At 52.0% G+C, this 19,716-nt stretch overlaps 5 protein-coding genes across 5 annotated transcripts; 1 reads left to right on the forward strand and 4 right to left on the reverse strand.

The window, feature by feature from the left end:
• Positions 1 to 820: 820 nt before the first annotated feature.
• Positions 821 to 1,868, reverse strand: B0T26DRAFT_749294 (uncharacterized protein; the record flags this gene model as incomplete). The annotated part of the gene is made up of 2 exons (XM_060445079.1): positions 821 to 1,431; positions 1,763 to 1,868. 2 exons carry the CDS (start codon positions 1,866 to 1,868, stop codon positions 821 to 823), a joined length of 717 nt encoding a protein of 238 aa, XP_060297739.1.
• A 756-nt stretch (positions 1,869 to 2,624) lies between these two features.
• Positions 2,625 to 3,395, reverse strand: B0T26DRAFT_749295 (uncharacterized protein; the record flags this gene model as incomplete). The annotated part of the gene is made up of 1 exon (XM_060445080.1): positions 2,625 to 3,395. The coding sequence occupies one exon, from the start codon at positions 3,393 to 3,395 to the stop codon at positions 2,625 to 2,627; it is 771 nt and encodes a 256-aa protein (XP_060297740.1).
• Positions 3,396 to 13,680: 10,285 nt separating this feature from the next.
• Positions 13,681 to 13,928, forward strand: B0T26DRAFT_700376 (uncharacterized protein; the record flags this gene model as incomplete). The annotated part of the gene is made up of 1 exon (XM_060441539.1): positions 13,681 to 13,928. A coding segment is annotated over exon 1 (223 nt), but the record flags the coding sequence as incomplete, so codon positions are not given.
• Positions 13,929 to 14,128: 200 nt separating this feature from the next.
• B0T26DRAFT_623446 (uncharacterized protein) lies at positions 14,129 to 14,458 on the reverse strand (the record flags this gene model as incomplete). Its single annotated transcript, XM_060436116.1, has 2 exons — positions 14,129 to 14,334; positions 14,380 to 14,458. Coding segments are annotated over 2 exons (285 nt in total), but the record flags the coding sequence as incomplete, so codon positions are not given.
• Positions 14,459 to 16,757: 2,299 nt separating this feature from the next.
• Positions 16,758 to 18,867, reverse strand: B0T26DRAFT_769604 (uncharacterized protein; the record flags this gene model as incomplete). The annotated part of the gene is made up of 6 exons (XM_060446526.1): positions 18,532 to 18,867; positions 17,959 to 18,190; positions 17,813 to 17,913; positions 17,412 to 17,758; positions 17,041 to 17,359; positions 16,758 to 17,010 (listed from the first exon to the last, which is right to left on the reverse strand). The coding sequence occupies exons 1-6, from the start codon at positions 18,684 to 18,686 to the stop codon at positions 16,758 to 16,760; spliced, it is 1,407 nt and encodes a 468-aa protein (XP_060297743.1). The 5' UTR covers positions 18,687 to 18,867.
• Positions 18,868 to 19,716: the final 849 nt, after the last annotated feature.

A 19,716-nucleotide genomic window follows, 5' to 3' on the forward strand; every position in this document is an offset into this window, starting at 1 on the left:
TAGAAAACGCTCAATCTGGCGTATCCCAATACCAATTTCCAGGATCGTACGACCAAAATATCGTAATATATCAGGGGGTGGCGGTTTGCGCAATTGAGGACGATGGGGTTGGCCTGTGCGTGGGGCTGGCCAATCTGGTCGGCAGAAGGCGCAAGGGTTTGGACGACGACTTGCGGTACGACTGGTCGAGGTGAGCGTGCCTTGGATCTTTGAGAGAAAAAAGCAAATATCAAACGGGTGTCACCGCGCAGTCAACTAATTTGAAACAGGGCTGCAATATGGTCGCTGTATTCGTAGAATTCAAAGCTAAGGAAAGAAAAAGGAAAGAAAGTTCTAAAGGCTGCGCGGGGCGCAGAGAAGTGGGTTGAGTTGTGAGTCACGTGGTGGGGTTATGTATTGACCACATCCTAAATCAGGTGTGTCCGGTTGGGGTGTGCCAACTCTTACCACCTATCTGGCACCTACTATGACAACATAAGACTTCCTGATCTGAGCATCATGTGATGGCGGGATAAACTGTGTAAGGGAGTTATGGAATATGGCCCAGCTTCGGGTTTATATTCGGGTTAGACTCCCCAATCTCACAATACAATCTGTCTCTTATACAGTAGCACAAGATTCCAAAATCTCAGTGCTTAGAGACTTGTGTCCTGGCTCTACCTGGCACTATCCCCAATCGGGACTGGGGACCTGGTGGGGCGCAATTGGCACAACCACCACTTCCCCGAGCCCGGGATCACACCTTTGTAGAATTTCTTCCTTTCTTTTCCTTATCTTAGAATCCTTAGACAATGGTATAGTAATACTAGCGACCTTCTTCCTAGCTGCTGTGGACCGCCGTCACACTACCTAGGTAGTTCGAATTGACGTATTCTTTGAACTCTTGCCACATGACCCGCTCGAAGTCCCCATCATGAAGCTGCTTCTGGTAGGCCCGCCATTGTTGCTGCGTTTCGGGCTCCATCCAGGTACTAGCCCATTGGACCTGGAGCCATTGAGGGCGGTCTTGGCGGGTGGTATTTCCTTGCTCCACGGCTAGGAGCCAGTCTTCTCTGTCCTGGAAGGAGGCGTCGACTTTAAGCTTGCTGACCGCATAGGTAGGAGGGCGGTCGTCCTTCGATCGATAGGGTCCTCCTTTGGTTCCTAGGTTGGCCAGGGTAGTGCCTAGGTCGCCGAGGCCAGCGGAGAAGTTGGTCATAGCCTGCATGATTAATGCCTGGAATTGCTGGGGGTCCATGGTGGAGGAAACGGCTGCTAGGGGCTCCTGGGGCAAGTCCCTTGTCTCGAATGGTTCCTCTCTCTGACGATCTTGGGTCTGGCTGTCGAAGTCCTCAAGGGCTTCGGTTGCCGTTCTCCGTGACGGGCCGGGCTGAGGGGTGCTCCTGTCTCTTCCGCGGGTGTTGCTCACCATAGTGACCGGCTCGATCGTTACTGGAAGGTAAGTGTGACGGCGTTTAGCAACACCCACTACCGCTGCACCACACCTTCCAAAAGGATGCCAGAATTACAAGCCGTCAGGCTGCAATTCTATAGTGGGTTATAGTATGGTCACGCACCCGTAGGGCCTCAGCGCCTACCGCCGTGCCGTGACAGTAAGGAGGTTGAAGAATTGTAAGAGAAGGCAGGTACGCCTGATCAAGGTGGTCACAATAGGAGCAACAAGCAGGGCGAGCAATGACTGGTATTGGCGTAAGACTTCAACCTGGCCTGAGCTAAAGAGGTGTGCGAAGGCCATGGTCTATATACACGTGAAAGGGGTTACGAGTCATCCTTGCGTAGCCAGGGTGGTAGTGGCGATAGTGCGTGGCCCTGTTAGCGGTGGCGATAGTGGCGACGGTGGCGAGGGTGGCCCTGGTGGCGGTGGCCATGGTGGTTACGAGGGTGGTTTCCTTACATCTTACATCTCTCTTGCGTATTGACGATGACGGCTCCTGGACTGAAAGGCTGCGTAAGATTAAAAATATTGCTACGACGTACCCTCCGTTGGAGCGTGAGTCGCGCGAGTATTTTAGCCAGGTGATTACTATGATTAATGCTCACCTTCCAGATGATTCTATCGCAAGACGACAATCGTCCGGCACCCCAGACAAGCCGGGGCGCCAACCTGAGTCGGAAAGCAGAGCAGTACCTAAGGCACAGAAGCCGACCGAGTAAGGGAAGAGAGGCCCGAAATTGGGGATGCGCTTGAAAAAGCTGTTTGGACGAAGGCCAAAGTGACAATTCTGATAGAATTTGGGTTGAGCTTCACCTTCTCTTGCTTTCATCTCACATTTGCCTCCGGCGGCCCTCCGGCGGCCCTCCGGGAGCGCCTGCCGCCGGCTGCTCGCTGCGCTCGAAGGACTTGGGGCCATGCACCATTGCCTCGTTTCCCAACTACCTAACTTGATTGAATCAACCGCCCAAGGAATCAGTTAGCCCTTGCTCCAACCTGTCTGTCTATCTATCTTAATCTAATTAATGACTTAACTCCATGCAGGTGCTCACTCCCACCAACTCTTGTGGATTTTATAAAGAAGGGGCGGGCAGGTATCAATACATTTAATCAATAGGGGTGGTTACCGAGGTAATCAATCACCATTTCATAAAAGCCATCATCGGAGACACTGTGTCTGGATTATAGTTTATTAAATGCTTCGCGATCTCCGTGACCTGATAACCAGCACCATTACCTTCTGTGCTAAGTCTTGCGTTGCCATTGCTGTTGCTATTGCTGGCTTCGCGCTCACAGTCGCCGTCGTTGGGCTATGGACCTCCCACAGCAACCAGAACTCGGCATCCTCGATGAACAAAATCGTGTGCGATTCGAGGTCTCTCGTCTGCGGAACCACGAGGCGGCGGTGGATACCTGCTGGCAGCCACGCAACGGTCGCGGAGGACTTGCCGTTGTTGGTATAATGTACGAGTTCGGTGTGCGGCTGCGGCGCCGGGTTGTTCTTGCTGCTGTTCTTCGGGACGGGCATCTCGTCAACGAGTAGGACCTCGCTGCTGCTGGCAGAGGCGGCCAGGACGAGGCTGCAGTGATGCGCGCCGTACAGGAAGGGCAGGGCCGGAAGGTTGCTGCTCGCAAGCAAGCGGGCGGAAAGAGAGGTCAGGACTGTCTCGGGGAGGTGGACGTCTGTTACCGTCCTGTCTCGCCCAAACGACAGTAGCACACCCGCCCGTGCCGACTGCCACTCCCGCGACACGCCAATCGCCATGTCTGGCAGCTTGGTTACGGCCTCGAGCCCGTCCAGTCCCGATGAAACTACGAGCCGCTTGTTGAGGTTGCAAATCTCGACTGCGGCGGCGTTGATTGCGATCAGCCTGAAGAGTAACGGCTTGCCTTTTATGGTTTCTACAGCGGGCACTTGAGCCTTGCCCTGCTGACCCTGCGACGTGCTCGCGGTGGACGCCATTTTATTAGGAACAATCACTGAGGTTGAGAGCGAAACTGCTCAAGCTAGGTGGTTGGGTTTTATTGTCGTGTAATTATTCCGTGATGGTTGCAGGTGAAAAAAGGTGACGGAAATGGAAATGGGAGCAGAAAAGCTGCTCGTTCGTAATTGAAATCGTAGGAGGAGACCCAGACAATGGCTCGCAGGACCGGAGTCCACCACGGCTGCAGCCCTCGCCATCCACATTAATCAATCAGACTGACAGCCAAGTCGAAGTTCCGCAAGCCCTCAAGTAAGGGCCGTAAGGCCGAAGCCAAATGAAGGCCATATGGATGCATCGACAGACCACTCCATTCCCTGCTCCTGCTGCCGCCGACTCGTCGTCTCATTGGTCGGCCAGCAAAATATGTGGAGGTGGATCCAACATGAACGTGCTAGCCTCGCCCGCGACCGCCCAATACACGGATGCGCGGATCAGGTTGGTTCCAACTTTGGGACGGAGTGAAACGGCGTCGCGTTTCAGACCTTGCCGCCAGTAATTAGACGATAATTGAGTGGGGACTGTGCAGGCAGGCAGACTTCATGACTTCCCCGACGGCAAAGTTTTTCACGACTATACGCCCATGACTTCCCCGACGGCAAAGTCTTTCACGACTGTACGCCCATGAATTCCCCATAAATACGGGCCCTGAAACGCACGTTTGGCCGCGCATACGCCCGCTGTTGGGCGGTCGTGAGCGGGGCCAGCACCATGGAGCCACTCAGCGCCGCACTCTACCGAATCTGCCGCTCAACGGCGGAATGGGCAGGCGATCGTGGTGTGGTGCGTTCAGATGAATGTCTTGAAACCAGGGCCGAAGCCAAGGCCAGCGAGCACGGCCCGGCCATTGGCCGCGTGTGGAGGTATTCATTGACTGCACTCTATATTTGGACGAGCCCCACACTCAGATGGCTCTTGACTGGCGGCCAGCCTAGCAACACTGTCTGGCAATTAAATCCAATTCGGGATTCGAGTCTTTGAGGTCCACTAACGTGCATTATAAGCGAGCGACGAATTTTTCACGCGACGCAACTTCTCCACCTTTAACCTTCAATCTTACTACGACAAGCTATGGCTGTCAGAAACACTGCACACTGGATCTTGTGGAATGGGGTTGTAATTGCTTGATTCTCCTCCAGTAAATACAAAGGTAGGAAAAGGGTCCCTTTATTATACTGGCTTGTATGCCTGCATTGGCCAGTGTTGAAGGCCTGTAGGGCTTCCTGACAGCCGTTGGCCCTGTTGGCGGCCCTGTTGCCTATAACTGACGGCCTGGCCCAGTTTGCGGCCAGGTGGCCAGAACTGCAGCCAGGTGGCCTGGTGGCGAGGTCGTCTGTGGCAACGCCTGGTGGTGAGGTCGTCTGTGGCAACAGTGACAAATCTATGATCCTAGTACCTTTCAGAACCCACTTTTTTCTGACAATGGCTACCCCCTCAAAAGAAGCCAGGATGCTTTTGGCCCTTGAGGCAATTGAAAAAGCCGAAAATCCTAAGATCTATCCTATAGCTCAGCTATACAACATTCCAGAAGTAATACTACGCTACCGACGCGCTGGTCGACCTGTAAGACGCGATATTCCACCCAACTCGCGTAAACTTACGGATTTGGAAGAGCAAACGATTGTACGGTATATAATTGAGCTGTGTGTACGCGTATTCCATCCCCGGCTTGCGTATGTGGAAGATATGGCCAACCGATTACTACGCTGTAAGGAAAGGCAGGTACGCCGGATCAAGGTGGTCACAATGGAGGCAAGAAGAAGGTGAGCAATGACTGGCAATGGTGTAAGACTTCAACCTGGCCCTCGCAGAGAGAGGTGGGCGAGGGCCACTACTTATATACATAATCTGGAAGTGTGTGGGGTATGTGTTCGTGGAAGCGTGGTGCCCCGTGTGGATCCGTTGCCAGCTAGTAGCAGGTGGTGGGCGCGCACAGGGTGCACGCATGTCAGGGAGTGTGTGTGTTGGGGTGCTCTTTCCTTACATACGCGAACGCGACGCGTCCCCTGTCGGTAAACTCTGGGCTCACAACTTCGTCAAACGCTAGCCAGACCTTCGTGTCACGACCAGGGCAAGGCATTGAGGTGAACTCAGTCCATTGGGTGCTATCGACGAAGATTCTAAACTGAGGAGGGAAAGAAGGAAAAGTCCGACAACGCGTCGCGTGCTCGCGAATAAGTTTGCATCTATCAGTGGGGTAGGTGGGGCCTCGAGGAGGCTTCTGATAGGCCCGTGGGTTCTGGGCGGCTCTGGCTGCTTCAGGGCCAGTTTGGTGGACGGGTCCTCACATTACCCCCTTCCAAGCTCTGAGCGCCTGGCGTTCAGGAAGCTTGAAAGAGTACCGCGGGGGCAATTCAAGTATGCCTGGTGGCATGCTTCTTCTTTGTCCTCCCCCCCGTCGCATCGTGTTCCGCCACTTCATCATCCTTATGATCGCTACTGAAAGCATCGTCTGCCGCGTCTCGTATCCATTGCTGTAATCTCACTGGCGGACCAGCAGCTTCCGGGTGTTCTTTGTGGAAGGACTCCAGCAGCAATGGAGAGTTCTTGAGGTCGCCAGCTGGATACCAGGTTTCGTCGGGATCTAGGCCGACCCAAGACACTTGGTATTGGAGCTTCTTTCGTTGACCGAACAGTCGCGATGCCAGAACCTTCTCGACTTCCCACTCGGGTTCTCCATTGATCTCCACAGGGGGTTCCGGTTCTGCCCGTTGTTGAGGTAAAGGGTCCTCAGAAGCTTTTCTCAGCCTGTCAGCGTGAAAGACCTTACTTCCCTTGTACCATGACGGGGTGTCTAGGACGAAGCTGTGGCCTTTCATGTCGACTATAGTCCAAGGTCCGGCGTTCTGGGAATCCAGCTTAGTTGTTGGTGCTTCGGTAGAGAATCCTTTCTTGCTGACATACACTGAATCTCCCACACCGAAGTCAACGGGGCGACGCTTCTTGTTAGCTTGAGCCTCCATCAAGGCCTGTGTGGCAATGGCATTTTGTCTTGCCAGGTCTTGGGCTCGCTGGGTTTGCTTGACGATATCCAAGGCCTTTTTCTGCTGATCGGTAGACAGGTCTAGCTCGGGCAATGGCAGAGACAAGGGATTCCGAGGGCTGGTTCCCAACGCTACTTCCAACGGAGACATTCCAATAGCCGAATGGTAGGCTATATTGTGGGCCAGGTCCAAGGCAGGCAAGTGTTCTCGCCATTTGGTCTGGTACTTGTCCACATAAAACCTCAGCTTTTGATCCAACTCCGCATTGGTGATCTCGATACTTCCTTGCGTTTGAGGGTGTCTCGAGCTTCCGTGGCGATGTTTGGTGCCCGTAAGCTTGTTGAGGGTATCGAGGAATTCGGAGATGAAAGGTCCGGCGTTATCGCTAATCCACTGGCTAGGGACTCCCAGGAAGCGGTAAAGATAATGGTAATACCGGGCGGCTAATATCTCCGCGGTATCCGTCTTGCGTCCGGCCAGGGTAGCGATTAGCTTGCTGAAACGACAGATGAAAGCCCAAACGTAGTCATAGCCTTCGTCGTCCGTTGGCATGTTCTTTCCGTCTACTACTACATGCTCCCAAACGTGCTTTGGGATCGGCAGCGGATGGAGAAGTCCGGGAGTCTTGTCGTGTCTGACCTTATTCCTTTGGCAGCTCTGGCAGTTTCGGATATACCGTTTGATGTCGCTATTACGGCCCTGCCACCAATATTCCTTCTTTAATAGGGCGACCGTCTTGTTCTGTCCTGCGTGAGCGAATGCCTTAGGTTCATGGGCTTCTCGAATCAGGGCAGTCCGTAGAAAGACGCTTCCGTCGGCAGTGGTCTCCGGAACAACTAACAATCCTTCTTTACGACCCAAGTTCTGCTTGGCGTTCTCGGCAATGATAGTATCGACCAAATCCGCTCCACAAAGTTCCGTAGAGGTCAGGGCGTTGATTGATCTCGCACCGTCGTTCGGCAGCCCTTCAATCTTTTCGGGTGGGATCAAGGCGAACGTTCTGTCTTGGATTTCTCGTGCTTTGACCGTCGGGTTGTCTACGGTTTTGCGAGAGAGAGCGTCGGCGGCCACATTATCCTTGCCTGGGCGGTAACGGAAGGTAATGTCGAAATTGGCCAAATAGTACGACCAGCGAATCTGGCGGGCGGACAGCAGTTTCTTAGTAGACCAATAGATGAGAGCTTGATGATCAGTCTGTACAAAGAACTTGGTTCCCCACAGAGCCGGTTCAAAGTCCTTCAAGGTGTTGACCACAGCCAAGAGCTCCTTATCTTGGATGGGATAGTTTTGCTCTGGGACGGACATTGTCTTGGACGAGTATCCGATCGGCTTCCATTCTCCGTCTTCTTGCTGCTGCCAGATCACACCGCCCGTGGCGTTATTGGAAGCATCGGTGTCGACTTTCACTGGGAAACCTGGCTTGTAGAATGCCAAAACTGGGGCCTCGGTAGCAAGCCTCTTGAGTGCGTCGAAGGCGGCTTTTTGCTCGGGTCCCTTCTCGAAGGCAACGTCCTTCTTCAACAGCCTGGTGAGTGGTTCGGCAACTTGGCTGGCGTGGTAACAGAAGATCCGAATGAAGTTGCAGAGGCCTAGGAATGATCGAACAGAGGACTTCGACGTCAAGTCGTCCCAATCCCAATCCAGGATGGCGGCTACTTTGGCAGGGTCCACTCGTACTCCTTTTCCGGTCTCCAGAATCATACCCAGGTAGTCGACTTCGGTCACGTTGAAAGAGGACTTCTTGATATCGCCTTGGAGTCCGGCCTTGTGAAGTCGATAGATGATCTCCTCAACGTGTTCGAAGTGTTCCTCGTTATCGCCCTCTGAATAGGCCAGAACGTCATCAGCATAGGCACTAGCAAAGAGGTCCAGTAACTCGTTGAGTTGTGCATTGATAAAGGCTTGGAACCAAGCTGGCCCGACTTTCAGCCCGAAGGGCAGGACTTTCCATTGGAAGGTGCCTTGGCGAGTGGTAAAGGCGGTAAGGTACCTTGAACCGGGGTCCATCAGCAATCGATTGAAGGCACGGATGATGTCGATTTTGGTCAGGTGCTTGGCTCGCCCACAGCGGCTGATGGTACCTTGCACGTCAGGGGCTAACACTTGTCGACCCTTAATGAAGTCGTTGACCCAGCGGTAATCCACACAGAAACGGTGCTCTTCTGAATGGGGTTTAGGCACGAACAAGGTGGGAGCAGGTTTATCGGTCATGCACCGTTCAATAAACCCGATCTTTAGTAGTTCGTCAGTGGTCTCTTTTTCGAGTCCTAAGAAAGCGAAGGGCGTAGGGTAGCGGGACGGTCTTCCCTCTAGCGGCTTACTGAGCTCAAGAACCACATCAAAGCCAGGGCGACTGGGAGGCAGTTGCGTTGAGGCTTTCTTCGAGAAGAATCCTTCCAGGTGAGCCAACTCGCGTGGTAGCTTGGCGCGCACTTTGTTAATATGCTCGGAATCCTCTCCTGCCGGGAACGGGATATGCTTTCCGTCGAAGGTCTTGTTCCAAGCCTTGGGGTCGACGGTGAGAGCGTTGAGGCTTATGGTGGGCTGATTAGAGACTCCATCTAATGGTATGGCAGTTTGGGGCATCTTCTGCTTTTTCCATCTCTCTTGGCGAGGGTCAGTCTCAATTGCGCGGAGGCAAGCAATCATCTCGGGGCTGTGCTTCTGTTCCGTTGCGACCGCTGGAGTCGCAGCGGTTACCACTGTCTGTGTGTCTGTCCTGCGCCAGGGATTTTGCAGAATCTTTTGCACTTTCAGCTTGCGTTCCTCGGCCTCCATTAGTCGATCTCGGCGGACTACCTCTGACTGGGCATTCATGTCAATAGTGCTGGTGCTCGGATCGACAAGGATGCTGGGCGAGTATTGTGCTAGGGCAGGAGTATCGTCGGGCCAGCGAAGAGTACGCGAGGCGGGGTGCAGCCATACGTTCTGCTTGGTAAACCAATCCTGTCCTATAAAGACATCATTGGCGGTCGGGATGATAATGAACTTCTGACGGGGGAAACGTCTGCCGTCGATCTCGAGAGTGACCCGAACTTGATGGGTGGCGCGAGCGGTGGCGGCCCCGTTGAAATCACTAAGTACTAGCGGTTTAGGCAAGAGTTCCGTCTTCGCCCCGACCTTATCAACGAGCTTCTTGGCCATCTTCGGGGTCATAGAAAGGGAAATATCGGCTCCAGTATCACAAAGAGCGTGAGTCTCAAGACCAATGCCATCGACTAACAGGTTGACCCGTTTGGTGAATGTATTTGATTTTGGTGATCTGCCGACTTTAGCTAATTGTGGTATATGGGCTATCGAGGAGACTTCCGATAGCCGAACTAGTTTTCCGACTCTAACGATCCTGAAGATTCCGACGAAGTGTCGGTAACAGCGGTCCCGTCACGGTCAGAGCTTCCTTCATGATCGAAGCTGGCGAGGAGACTGGCCATAACCTTGCGATCAGGACATTTGCGAGCTTGGTGTCCTGGCTTCTTGCACACAAAGCAGAGGTCGGCTGCCTTCAGGGTTTCCACCTCCTTCTCTGACAGCTGAGGGTTGGCTGGAGTTGCCGAGACCTCCTTCTTATATTCCCTTGAGCGGCGGCGAGGTTGGCGGTTCTCCGTTAAGGGTCGCTCCTTTGAGGGTCTCTCCTTCGACTCCTTGAAGGTCTTGCTTTGCTCGTAGGCTCTCTTCTTGGCCAGGGCTGAGTTGGCTACCTTGACCACAAACGATTCGTAGGAGATATCAGGGCTCTCGGAGGCGTCGAAAAGTTCAACGTTCAGGTTGGCCGGGATATGCTCGTACAACGTGGTCTTTCGGTCCGCCTTTGCGATATTTGCCTTATCGGCCAGGCTATTGATCTTACCGATGAACTGGTGAATGTCCATCTGTTTATCGCGGGGGTCGTACATCAGGTTACGTAGCTCCTCCCGAGCTTTCGATCCCTGGTTACGGTCGTGGTAGACTGCCTGTAGGCTAGCGACCATCTCGGCCACACTAGCGAATGGGTATTCGGTTGATTGGTATCGGCTAGAGAGGAGGTCGTTGGCGGGTCCTCTGGTTGCGGCGTGGAGGACGGCCATACGGCTACGTTCGGTCTTGAAGGTAGTATTGTCTTCCTCGAACTTGTCTGCTAGGGTGATGACCCAATAGTCGAATTCGTCCTTGTTACCCTGGAAAATACCGGGGTCGACTCCGACTTTGCGGGACTTTGGGTTGTAATCAGGGTTCGGGGCTCTCTGATCGATGCCGTAGGCTTTGAACGCAGGGTACGCGGCAAACCCGGTTGGGGTGAAACGCTCGCCTCCGAAGGCGCTATCAGCAGGGGTCACTTCGCGAGCGGCGCTGGATTGGCGAATGGGTGTAGAGGAGCGGGCATTGAGCTCGGCTTGGAGCCGGGCAATGGTGGCTTGAAGTTCTGTAGTGGTAGGCGTGGAGGATGCCATGTCTGCGGTTGTTGATTGTGGGGTGGGTGTACCTGTGGCGATCATCTCGTCGTCTGTTGGTGCGGGGCGGAGGTTGTAATGGGTCAATTGTCGGTTGACTTCCGATTGTTCGGTAAGGATGCTGGAGTTCGTTATCTCGACTTCGACAGAGGCGAGAGATGTATCTTGATCAGGGTCTCGCGCGGTAACAGTGGGCGATCTGCTTTCGGTGTTGCTGTTGGTAGTGACAGGTACTTCTGACTCGGGGTCACTGGGGTCTTCGGCGGGCTTGTTTAGCTCTGGGCTCGAGGGTGTATCGAGGACGGTGTCGTCTGGCACTTTGGCTGTGATACTCGATTCTCCTGTTGGGGTCCGGTCGCTGCTATCTTTTTTAGAGAGTCGATCGGATTTGCGTGTCGGTGGGCCGTAATCTTTCTTCGGCGGCATTGACTGCGCGGGGGTTCTGTGCCTTAGTTTTGCGTCGTGTACAGCCGACGTAGGGGTTGCAAATGAATGCGGGAATGAGGGAGATATATTTTACTTGCTTCGCCAGCAAGGAAGAGAAGAGTTTAGAATTGTGTCACGACCAGGGCAAGGCATTGAGGTGAACTCAGTCCATTGGGTGCTATCGACGAAGATTCTAAACTGAGGAGGGAAAGAAGGAAAAGTCCGACAACGCGTCGCGTGCTCGCGAATAAGTTTGCATCTATCAGTGGGGTAGGTGGGGCCTCGAGGAGGCTTCTGATAGGCCCGTGGGTTCTGGGCGGCTCTGGCTGCTTCAGGGCCAGTTTGGTGGACGGGTCCTCACACTTCGTACGCGTTTGTAAGGAAAGCACACCCCAATCACACGCACCTGTCACCAACTGGCAGAGTCACTGCCAGTTGCCACAAAGCATACAAAGCCCTGAGCATGTATATAAGCTACGGCCCTCGCCCCCTTCCTTTGCGAGGGCCAGGTTGAAGTCTTACCAATACCAGTTCTTGCTCGCCTTTTGCTTCCATTCTGACCACCTTGATCAGGCGTACCTGCCTTATCTTACAGCGTTTTACGCGTAAATACGACTACCAAAGGGCCAAATGCAAAGATCCAAAGGTTATTCGTGAGTGGTTTGCACTCGTACGGAATACCAAAGCCAAATACGGTATCCTCGATGAAGATACGTGTCACGGCCGGCTTGGAATGAGGGCGGAACTCCTCTATTGGGCGCTATAGACGAAGATTCTAAACTAAAGAGAAAAGGGAAAAGAAGCTCAAAAGCCTCCCCTCGCGAGATTCTTCCAGGACGTCTCAAGGTGGGGCTCTGGCCGAGCTTCCATTAGTCAGTTGGGTGGATCCCTCTGGCTGGTCGGGTGGATCCACCTGGCTGGCGTCTGATTAGTCAGAGCGTCTGGGAGGCCTGGAGGACCAGGCCCTCACTATACGTACAATTTCGATGAGACCGGCTTTATGATGGGCATTATTACCCCCACTATGGTAGTTACTACCTCCGATGGCTGTGGTAAGGCTAAATAGGCCCAGCCTGGTAATCGTGAGTGGGCTATAGTTATCTAAGGGGTGAATGCTCTAGGTTGGGCATTCTACTATTTGTGAGGGCCTGGTCCTCCAGGCCTCCCAGACGCTCTGACTAATCAGACGCCAGTTGGGTGGATCCACCCGACCAGCCAGAGCCCCACCTTGAGACGCCTCGTACGAGAGCTAATGGTACCAAGAGGGGTAGGCGGCAGGCCGCCGCCGCCAGGCACGAGAGACATTGTGCCTGTATGTGCGTGTGAAGAGCGTACGAAGAAGAAGAAGAAGGGAAGAAGGAGGGCGAGAAGGCCAGATTTATGCCTAGAACTGGGTGCTGTGAGGACCCGTCCACCAAACTGGCCCTGAAGCAGCCAGAGCCGCCCAGAACCCACGGGCCTATCAGAAGCCTCCTCGAGGCCCCACCTACCCCACTGATAGATGCAAACTTATTCGCGAGCACGCGACGCGTTGTCGGACTTTTCCTTCTTTCCCTCCTCAGTTTAGAATCTTCGTCGATAGCACCCAATGGACTGAGTTCACCTCAATGCCTTGCCCTGGTCGTGACAGGTGCCTCGAAAGCGCACTCTTCGGACCCTCCGCTCCTTCCGCACGATCCCCGGTCCCGGGCACATCGTCGTACGAGACCCCGGATCGGCACTGGCAGGCAAACAAGTTGTCAGACGAACGTACGAGGAGGTCGGGACTCATTGCACGATACTAGCAAACAGCATATTCAGACGAGGTGGTACGACGATCTGATCATCCAACCACGTGGGGAGCCACAACAAGCAAGAACTTGAGATAAAGAGTTCACGAGAAGGCAGGATAGGGAGAGGGATCGTACGGTCACAAAAGAAGAGTTGCCAGTGTTGGAATAGCGATGTTGGTGACCGTACTCTACTCTGGAAGGGAGGCGGTGCGATGCACGTGCGCCGCACGGCCCTCGCACGGCCATGTACAAAGCCAAAGACTCCCACCATAGATTTCTAGAGCAGAACATGAATCAGAACAACTTTACCCCCCCCCCCCCCCCGGTAGTACTACCACTTTTTGACCCGTTGGAACACCTACGTGGTTGGAATACCACGAACAGTTAGGCAGAGCACACTTAAATTATTTATGCTGTCCGACTCGCCTCGTCTATAGATACATTTCTTAACAAGCCCTCTGATATAGGCAGTGCCTTTTCCAGTCCAAAGATGCATCTAGTAACATTACTCCTAAAATGATTTAAAGTATTCGCATAACCTTGAACCTGCGCTTGGAGTCGTACTTGGCTGCTTCGTAACTTGCAATTTTCTTCTTCTACAAACTTCTTCTACCCTAATGTAAGAGAAGGTAGGTACGCCTGATCAAGGTGGTCACAATGCAGGCAAGAAGGTAGGGGAGCAATGACTTGTATTGGTGTAAGACTTCAACCTGGCCCTCGCAAAGGAAGATGGGCGAGGGCCATTGTTTATATACCTGCTCAGGGGTTCGGCCCGGGCATCAGTCTGCGGTCGTGGCGCCACGGCGTAGCGTATGCCAGCTGGCAGTGTTCTAGCCAGTTGGTGACAAGTGGTGGGCGCGCACCCTGTGCGCGCAGTTGGTGTTTGGGGTGTCCTTTTCCTTACACCTAATTCCACCCTTGCTTTACTTTTCAACTCGTATACTTCCTAGTATAGCCTTACATTTTCTTCTCTAAGTTCATTTATCATCACAGAAAAGCTAGGCTCCGGGACAGACAACTGCAGGAAAAAGAAAAGCTAGCTATCGCCAGAAATAGACTACTCGACTTTGCATACAGTTACAATTGAGTCTAACGACGAGCTTTGTGTGCTTGAAAGCACGGCCTCAAAGGTCATTCCAATTTCCCTACATAGCAGTCGGAAAGTACCAATGAAATGGTCGCTTAAATTCTTGACGAACACCCTGGAAAGAGAATGCTCCTCACCCGGCAGAATTCTCCAAGCATATGGATCATTTGGGCGGGGGTTAAGGCGAACATCTGCGGCTTTTACCTTAATGCCTAGTCTTTGGTCTAAAGAAGTTAGCTTGGCTACCGAGATAGGTTTCATTCCCTTACGAATGTGTTTTGAGAGCTTTTCACGGCATTCATCCCTTGCGCGTCTTCTTTCGATGTTGCTCTGCCTCATAGAAACCATCTTTATTGATACTACTCACTAAACTTGAATGTCTAACTTCATTTTTCAAGGAAGTGATACTTATTATTAATACCGACCGGGTACCGAATCTTGGTCAATTCCCATTTTCGGGCCTCCATTCAATGGAACACAAGGTTGGCCCTGAATAGCTACACTACGCGTATTTGTCAAGACCACTGTGCCACATGAGCGCCTTGCAAGTCAATGGTACTTGCACGTTTTACCGCCTGCCTGATTTGCCCACGCTCACGCCAATTTATTGATCGCGCCCCGTGCAACGCGTGCCAGTTCTATACCACCTTCGCCCACCTACTTACCCATTTATTCATAACTAATGTCTATCTGTTAATGAGATGGGATTCTATCTCACCATCACTCTTTGGAGGCTAATTCTTAAAATGGATGGTGCCTATATAACTGGACGAGATAGAAATAGCGACGATTGAAGGAACTTAATCCGGTAGCTCTACAATGTGCTGCCACGATGGATGATAATTATCACCGATTTTAATACCTTAGTAATTTACTCTATATACATTTTCTCGAATTCAAGACCCCAGATTAATCCTCCCATACGCACTCTCGAATTCCTTCCTACGCGCATGACTTATAGTTCCTTCACTCACCCAAGAATTTTCGGTTTCCGGACGACCCTTCCATCTCACGAGATACTTAACCCGCCCGCTGCATATCTTTTTTTTAAGCAATTCCACTCCCGAATGGTTTCCTCCGTTCTTCAAGTAGCTTATGTTAAAATTAGCAAGAAGATGGTCGCTTATGTTCTCTGGTGGCTCCCATGTGTTGGATTCGTCCCCAAAGCCTTTCCACTTGACCAGGAGCCAAACTCCCCGGCCCCGCCCCCATTTAGCAAGCAATTCCTCAGCCTCCCATATGTCTTTTTTCTCGTCAATTGCGGTGGGCGGGAGGATCCCCCTGCTATCGCCAACCCCTTCTCCGACTGAACATAACTCTGCCACAGCGTCATTCGTTTGCTCAGCAGGGACCGTGTCGGTCAGCAGCTCCGGATCAATTAAGTTCACAGGAATAATGGATGATAATGATGTAGATCGTGAGCTTGCGCTTGCCCATTGCTCTTGAAATGTCGTCTGGTCGCCCTGCGCCATAAGGTTGTCTATCTGATCGGTAAGATCAAGGATCCGAGATGGGAGCGACCGAGTATTAGACACAATTCCATCGCTACATTCCTCGACGTTCATTCGAGACATGTCGTAGTAAGCGGGAGGTAGCTCTACCTCTCTAATCCGAGACACTTGCCCTTCACCCAATCCCTTCAGGTCAGGGTCTGTAGTTGATGGTAAAATGCAGGCCCCGAAATCGGCATGCTCGCTGATACCAAGGCTCTCGTCATCAACAAAGCTGGGAGATGGCCTCGAGCTCGAATTAACTGATGGGCAAACTTCTTGAAGAAAATTGACATTGAAGACGGAAGAGAGGGCAATAGTGCTGGAAGGAGACGTGCTGGTTTGCGAATAACTACCGTAGGAGATAGAAAAGTTTGATATCAATCCATGGGATTCCGCCGCCGGGTTGGCGTCTGTTGCTGATGCCAGCTTGGCGTTGGCAGCCTCTTCCATAGTATAAACTCGGCGCCGTTTTCTTCGGGAGGGGGAACATCCTCCATCCACAAAGACTTCCCTCTTCTTTTGCGTCTTCTCCTTACTATTTCTTGAAGGATAGCTATGGGCGTCTTGTAGATGGTACCAGAGCTGCTGGTCTGACTCGTACGCTATAGAGCATTCGGGGTCAGGACACGGTATTACGTCCGTCATTCCCGAAGTCTTCGCGTAAATAGTGAAGCACTCATTGACATACCTTTCCCAGCTAACTTGCTTCCTAAATCCGAACAGTCGTCGGGTTGCAGGTAGTTGTTCGTTATGCATACATATTTTACACATCCCGACGTAGGCAATGGCTCGGCGAAACTTGACAAAATTTCAGCGTAGCGGCAGTTCGCGTCTGTCGATATGCCCCTGGTAGTGGACTTCCAATGCTTTCCTACCCGCTACGGGGTTGTGGCATATGAAGCAGAAATCAACGAATTTCTGCTCCCCTTTGTAGTGTGCTAAGGAGCATTCAAAGACATGTTGCCACCGGTGGTCAATAGGTATCCTAAAAATATGTCAGCTTTAGGAACCAGTGTAAAGGTCTAAAATTCACTTTACCGTTCAACTTCTACATCACAGTATGGGCACATGTCCACGCCGCAGTGCTGCGCTTGGCATCTCCCCGCGGCGTGATACGGCATTGCGCATTGTGTTCGTAGTGGCCGAAGCGACGGTTAGTAGGCGACTCGGCAGTTATTCCTCACGAGCGATATAAGGTCCTCAATAGCCGATTCTCCCTCCAGGCTTCGCATGGGAGCAACGCAGAAGAGCGTAACTGAAAGCCTTTCGCGCTCCGGCATCATGTGGCGAAGGCGATCGAATCGAGAACGGTGTTGGTCCACGTAAACCTTTTCCTTGCGCTCTGAAGGATGTATTCGTTCTTGGTCCCCGCGGATTCTGTTCAACTCCTCCTCCTCGATCACGCGCCTTTGTTCGTATAGTTAGCCCCGCTCCGACTTCAGATCCCGAGCAGCTGCCCCTTTTTGGGCACAGCTTATCTCAAGGGTCAGGTCATCGATTTTCTTTGTGATGGCAACATAATCCTCTCTCTGCCTTAATTGGTCGTGCGTCTTCGCAGGCAGTGATTGCAAAAGCTCGGGATTTCGGTTAACCGTCATGGACCGGAAGTCTTCCGCTTGATCGCTTCGAAGAGGTAGCTTAAGAAAACCGGCCAGACCATCCACAACGGTTATAGAACTCAAATAGTCTCTTGTGAGCGTCATTTTGTTTGTATGTGCGGCAAATTTCATCAATTCCCGGTCCGAATAACCATTTGCTAAACTTTAAATTAGCTAGGCGAAGAATAAAACGGCAGGCGAATATCATACCTGTAGCTAAGATGAGAGCCTCCCTCCGCATGCTGTGTACCGTGACGGGACTTATCCCTGCTCGAATTGAGAGGGCTTTGAGCTGCGTGTTGAAAGAGTTGCCCGTTTGGATCTTGTTGGTCGCCCCATCTACTGATACTTCTGGAAATACCGGCAGGTCCAGCACGTGAGAGGACCATTTGAGGACCCAATACCTTTGGTTTGCCGGCGGCCTAACGTCCAAAACCTCTTTGAGAGTCTTGTAGTTTTTGAATGCTCCCGCCGCAAGACAGATAGCAAGCAGAAAGAGCATTGGATTGACGACAAGAGGCTGGCCGGGGAGATGTTCATAGAGTAGGTGCGTCGGTCTATTCCAGTCAATCATTAGTATCGAAGCCACATGCACATGAGACTTTGCTGACCTTTGCTGTTCCTTGTCATGCATTGCCTTCGCAAATTCTCTCTTTAGGCTGAACCTTAATTCAGGCTCGCCATCCTTCCAAGCGACCAGCATCACCGTTTCCTAAGCGATTAGCCCGCGATCATGAACATGAGTGATAATAGCTACCTTGTAACGCAATCCTTTTCCGGTACCCCTCCTAGTTGAGCCCTCACTGATCTCACCTAGTCTAGCTGGCGTGAATACGTGACACTTCAATTTTCCGCTAATAAAAACTCGGTACGCTTCGTGTACGTAGTCATATCCATCGTTCTGCCAGAGCTGCTTCTCCAAGTACATATAGTTTTCAAGTGTAAGGTATTTCTTTGGTCGTGTGGCTGTTGATAAACCGAACTCCTTCCTCAGTGGGCCTTTGATATACTATTTCGAGGTTAGCGTTTAGATGGAACGATACTGGAGAGCACGGAGGCCTACATTGGTGATGGAGTCTGAAGTCTCTCGAGATCAAACACGTTGGATTGTCTAGATTCCAGCCAGAGGCAAAACACCGGAAGTAATTCCGAACGGTTTGAACGGTCGGCTTTCCCTCCGGGTCCAGAACACCTTTGGCGGGCTTTGCTATAAACTTGGCAAAATGCTTCAGGGTTTTCAATTGATGAGGTGTAGCTTCGGGTTGTGTTGTTTTGTACCTTAACGGTCTATTAGTTTTCCCATCAATCACTGTTCGTAGGATCTATTTACTCGATCCAAAGGTCCATCTGGTCTTTGTACCTCTCTTTGGTGTAGTCCAAGACCTCACGTGGGACAGATTCGTCATCAACATCCGTGTCGTCGTCATTGAATCCGTTCTCTTCTGCGCATCTTCTCCTCTCATCGGCTGTCCTTTTCCCGACCATCTTCGGCAGCTGTCTTTGGCGGCGTGAGAAAAATATAAAATCGATTTGAAATTTCCCCGATGTGATAGGTGACGTGTTGATATCAGTGGATCTAGCTAACTAGAGAGCTGAGAGCTAATGCGGCGATCTGCTCAAGATAGACGGAAATGATAGAGTAAAATCTTGAAAATGTCAAGAAGCCGATAGTAGAGATAGCCATAAACTAGGCCCTACGAGCAGATTCTCAAGGTGGGAGGGCAAGTACTTATGTGCTCCTCGGCGGTCCCAGTTTTGGGCCCAGCCATGGTACAAGCACTTCCCTCGCGAAAAGTTGCCAATTATCATCTTCTGGGCTCAGGACACTGCCCATCGAGTCTAAACCTATTTCAGTCACTTCCCTGATTGTTTCGCGGGTGGTCGCCTGAGCAAAAGCGGCGAGGGGTGTTGTGGTCTGCAAGGGTTGAGGAGGGCAAGATTCGGGAGGCGCAACAGGCCGTAATAGCTGGTCGTTGTAACAGCTGGCGGTAACAATAAGCCGTAATAGCTGGTTGTTGTAACAGCTGGCGGTAACAATAAGCCGTAATAGCTGGTTGTTGTAACAGCTGGCGGTAACAATAAGCCGTAATAGCTGGTTGTTGTAACAGCTCGCGGTAAAAACAAGCCGTAACAGCTGGTTGTTGTAACAGCTGGCGGTAACAACAAGACGTAACAGCTGGTTGTTGTAACAGCTGGCGGTAACAACAAGCCGTAACAGCTGGTCGTTGTAACAGCTGGCGGTAACAGCCCGCAGCAACAACAAGGCTGATGTGGTAGTATATACCCCGTTTCGCTCCATGTTTCACAACAGCGAAGCAAATCCAACAGACGCCTCTACAGTAATCTGTAAGAGCCCGATTGGTCAAACGGTCACGGTCTTGTACGGCGGAAAGGCCCTGGCCCTTTGGCCAACTTCGCGCATTAGCGTCTATTTTTGACGTCGCCAGTTCGAGTCTTGGCCGTCGCCCTCCTTTTTATTTTTATTTTGTAAATACCCGCTGTCGCGCACAGCTTT

This window comes from Lasiosphaeria miniovina, assembly GCF_030549165.1.
Source record: "Lasiosphaeria miniovina strain SMH2392-1A chromosome Unknown B0T26scaffold_3, whole genome shotgun sequence".
NCBI classification, from domain to species: Eukaryota; Fungi; Ascomycota; class Sordariomycetes; order Sordariales; family Lasiosphaeriaceae; genus Lasiosphaeria; species Lasiosphaeria miniovina.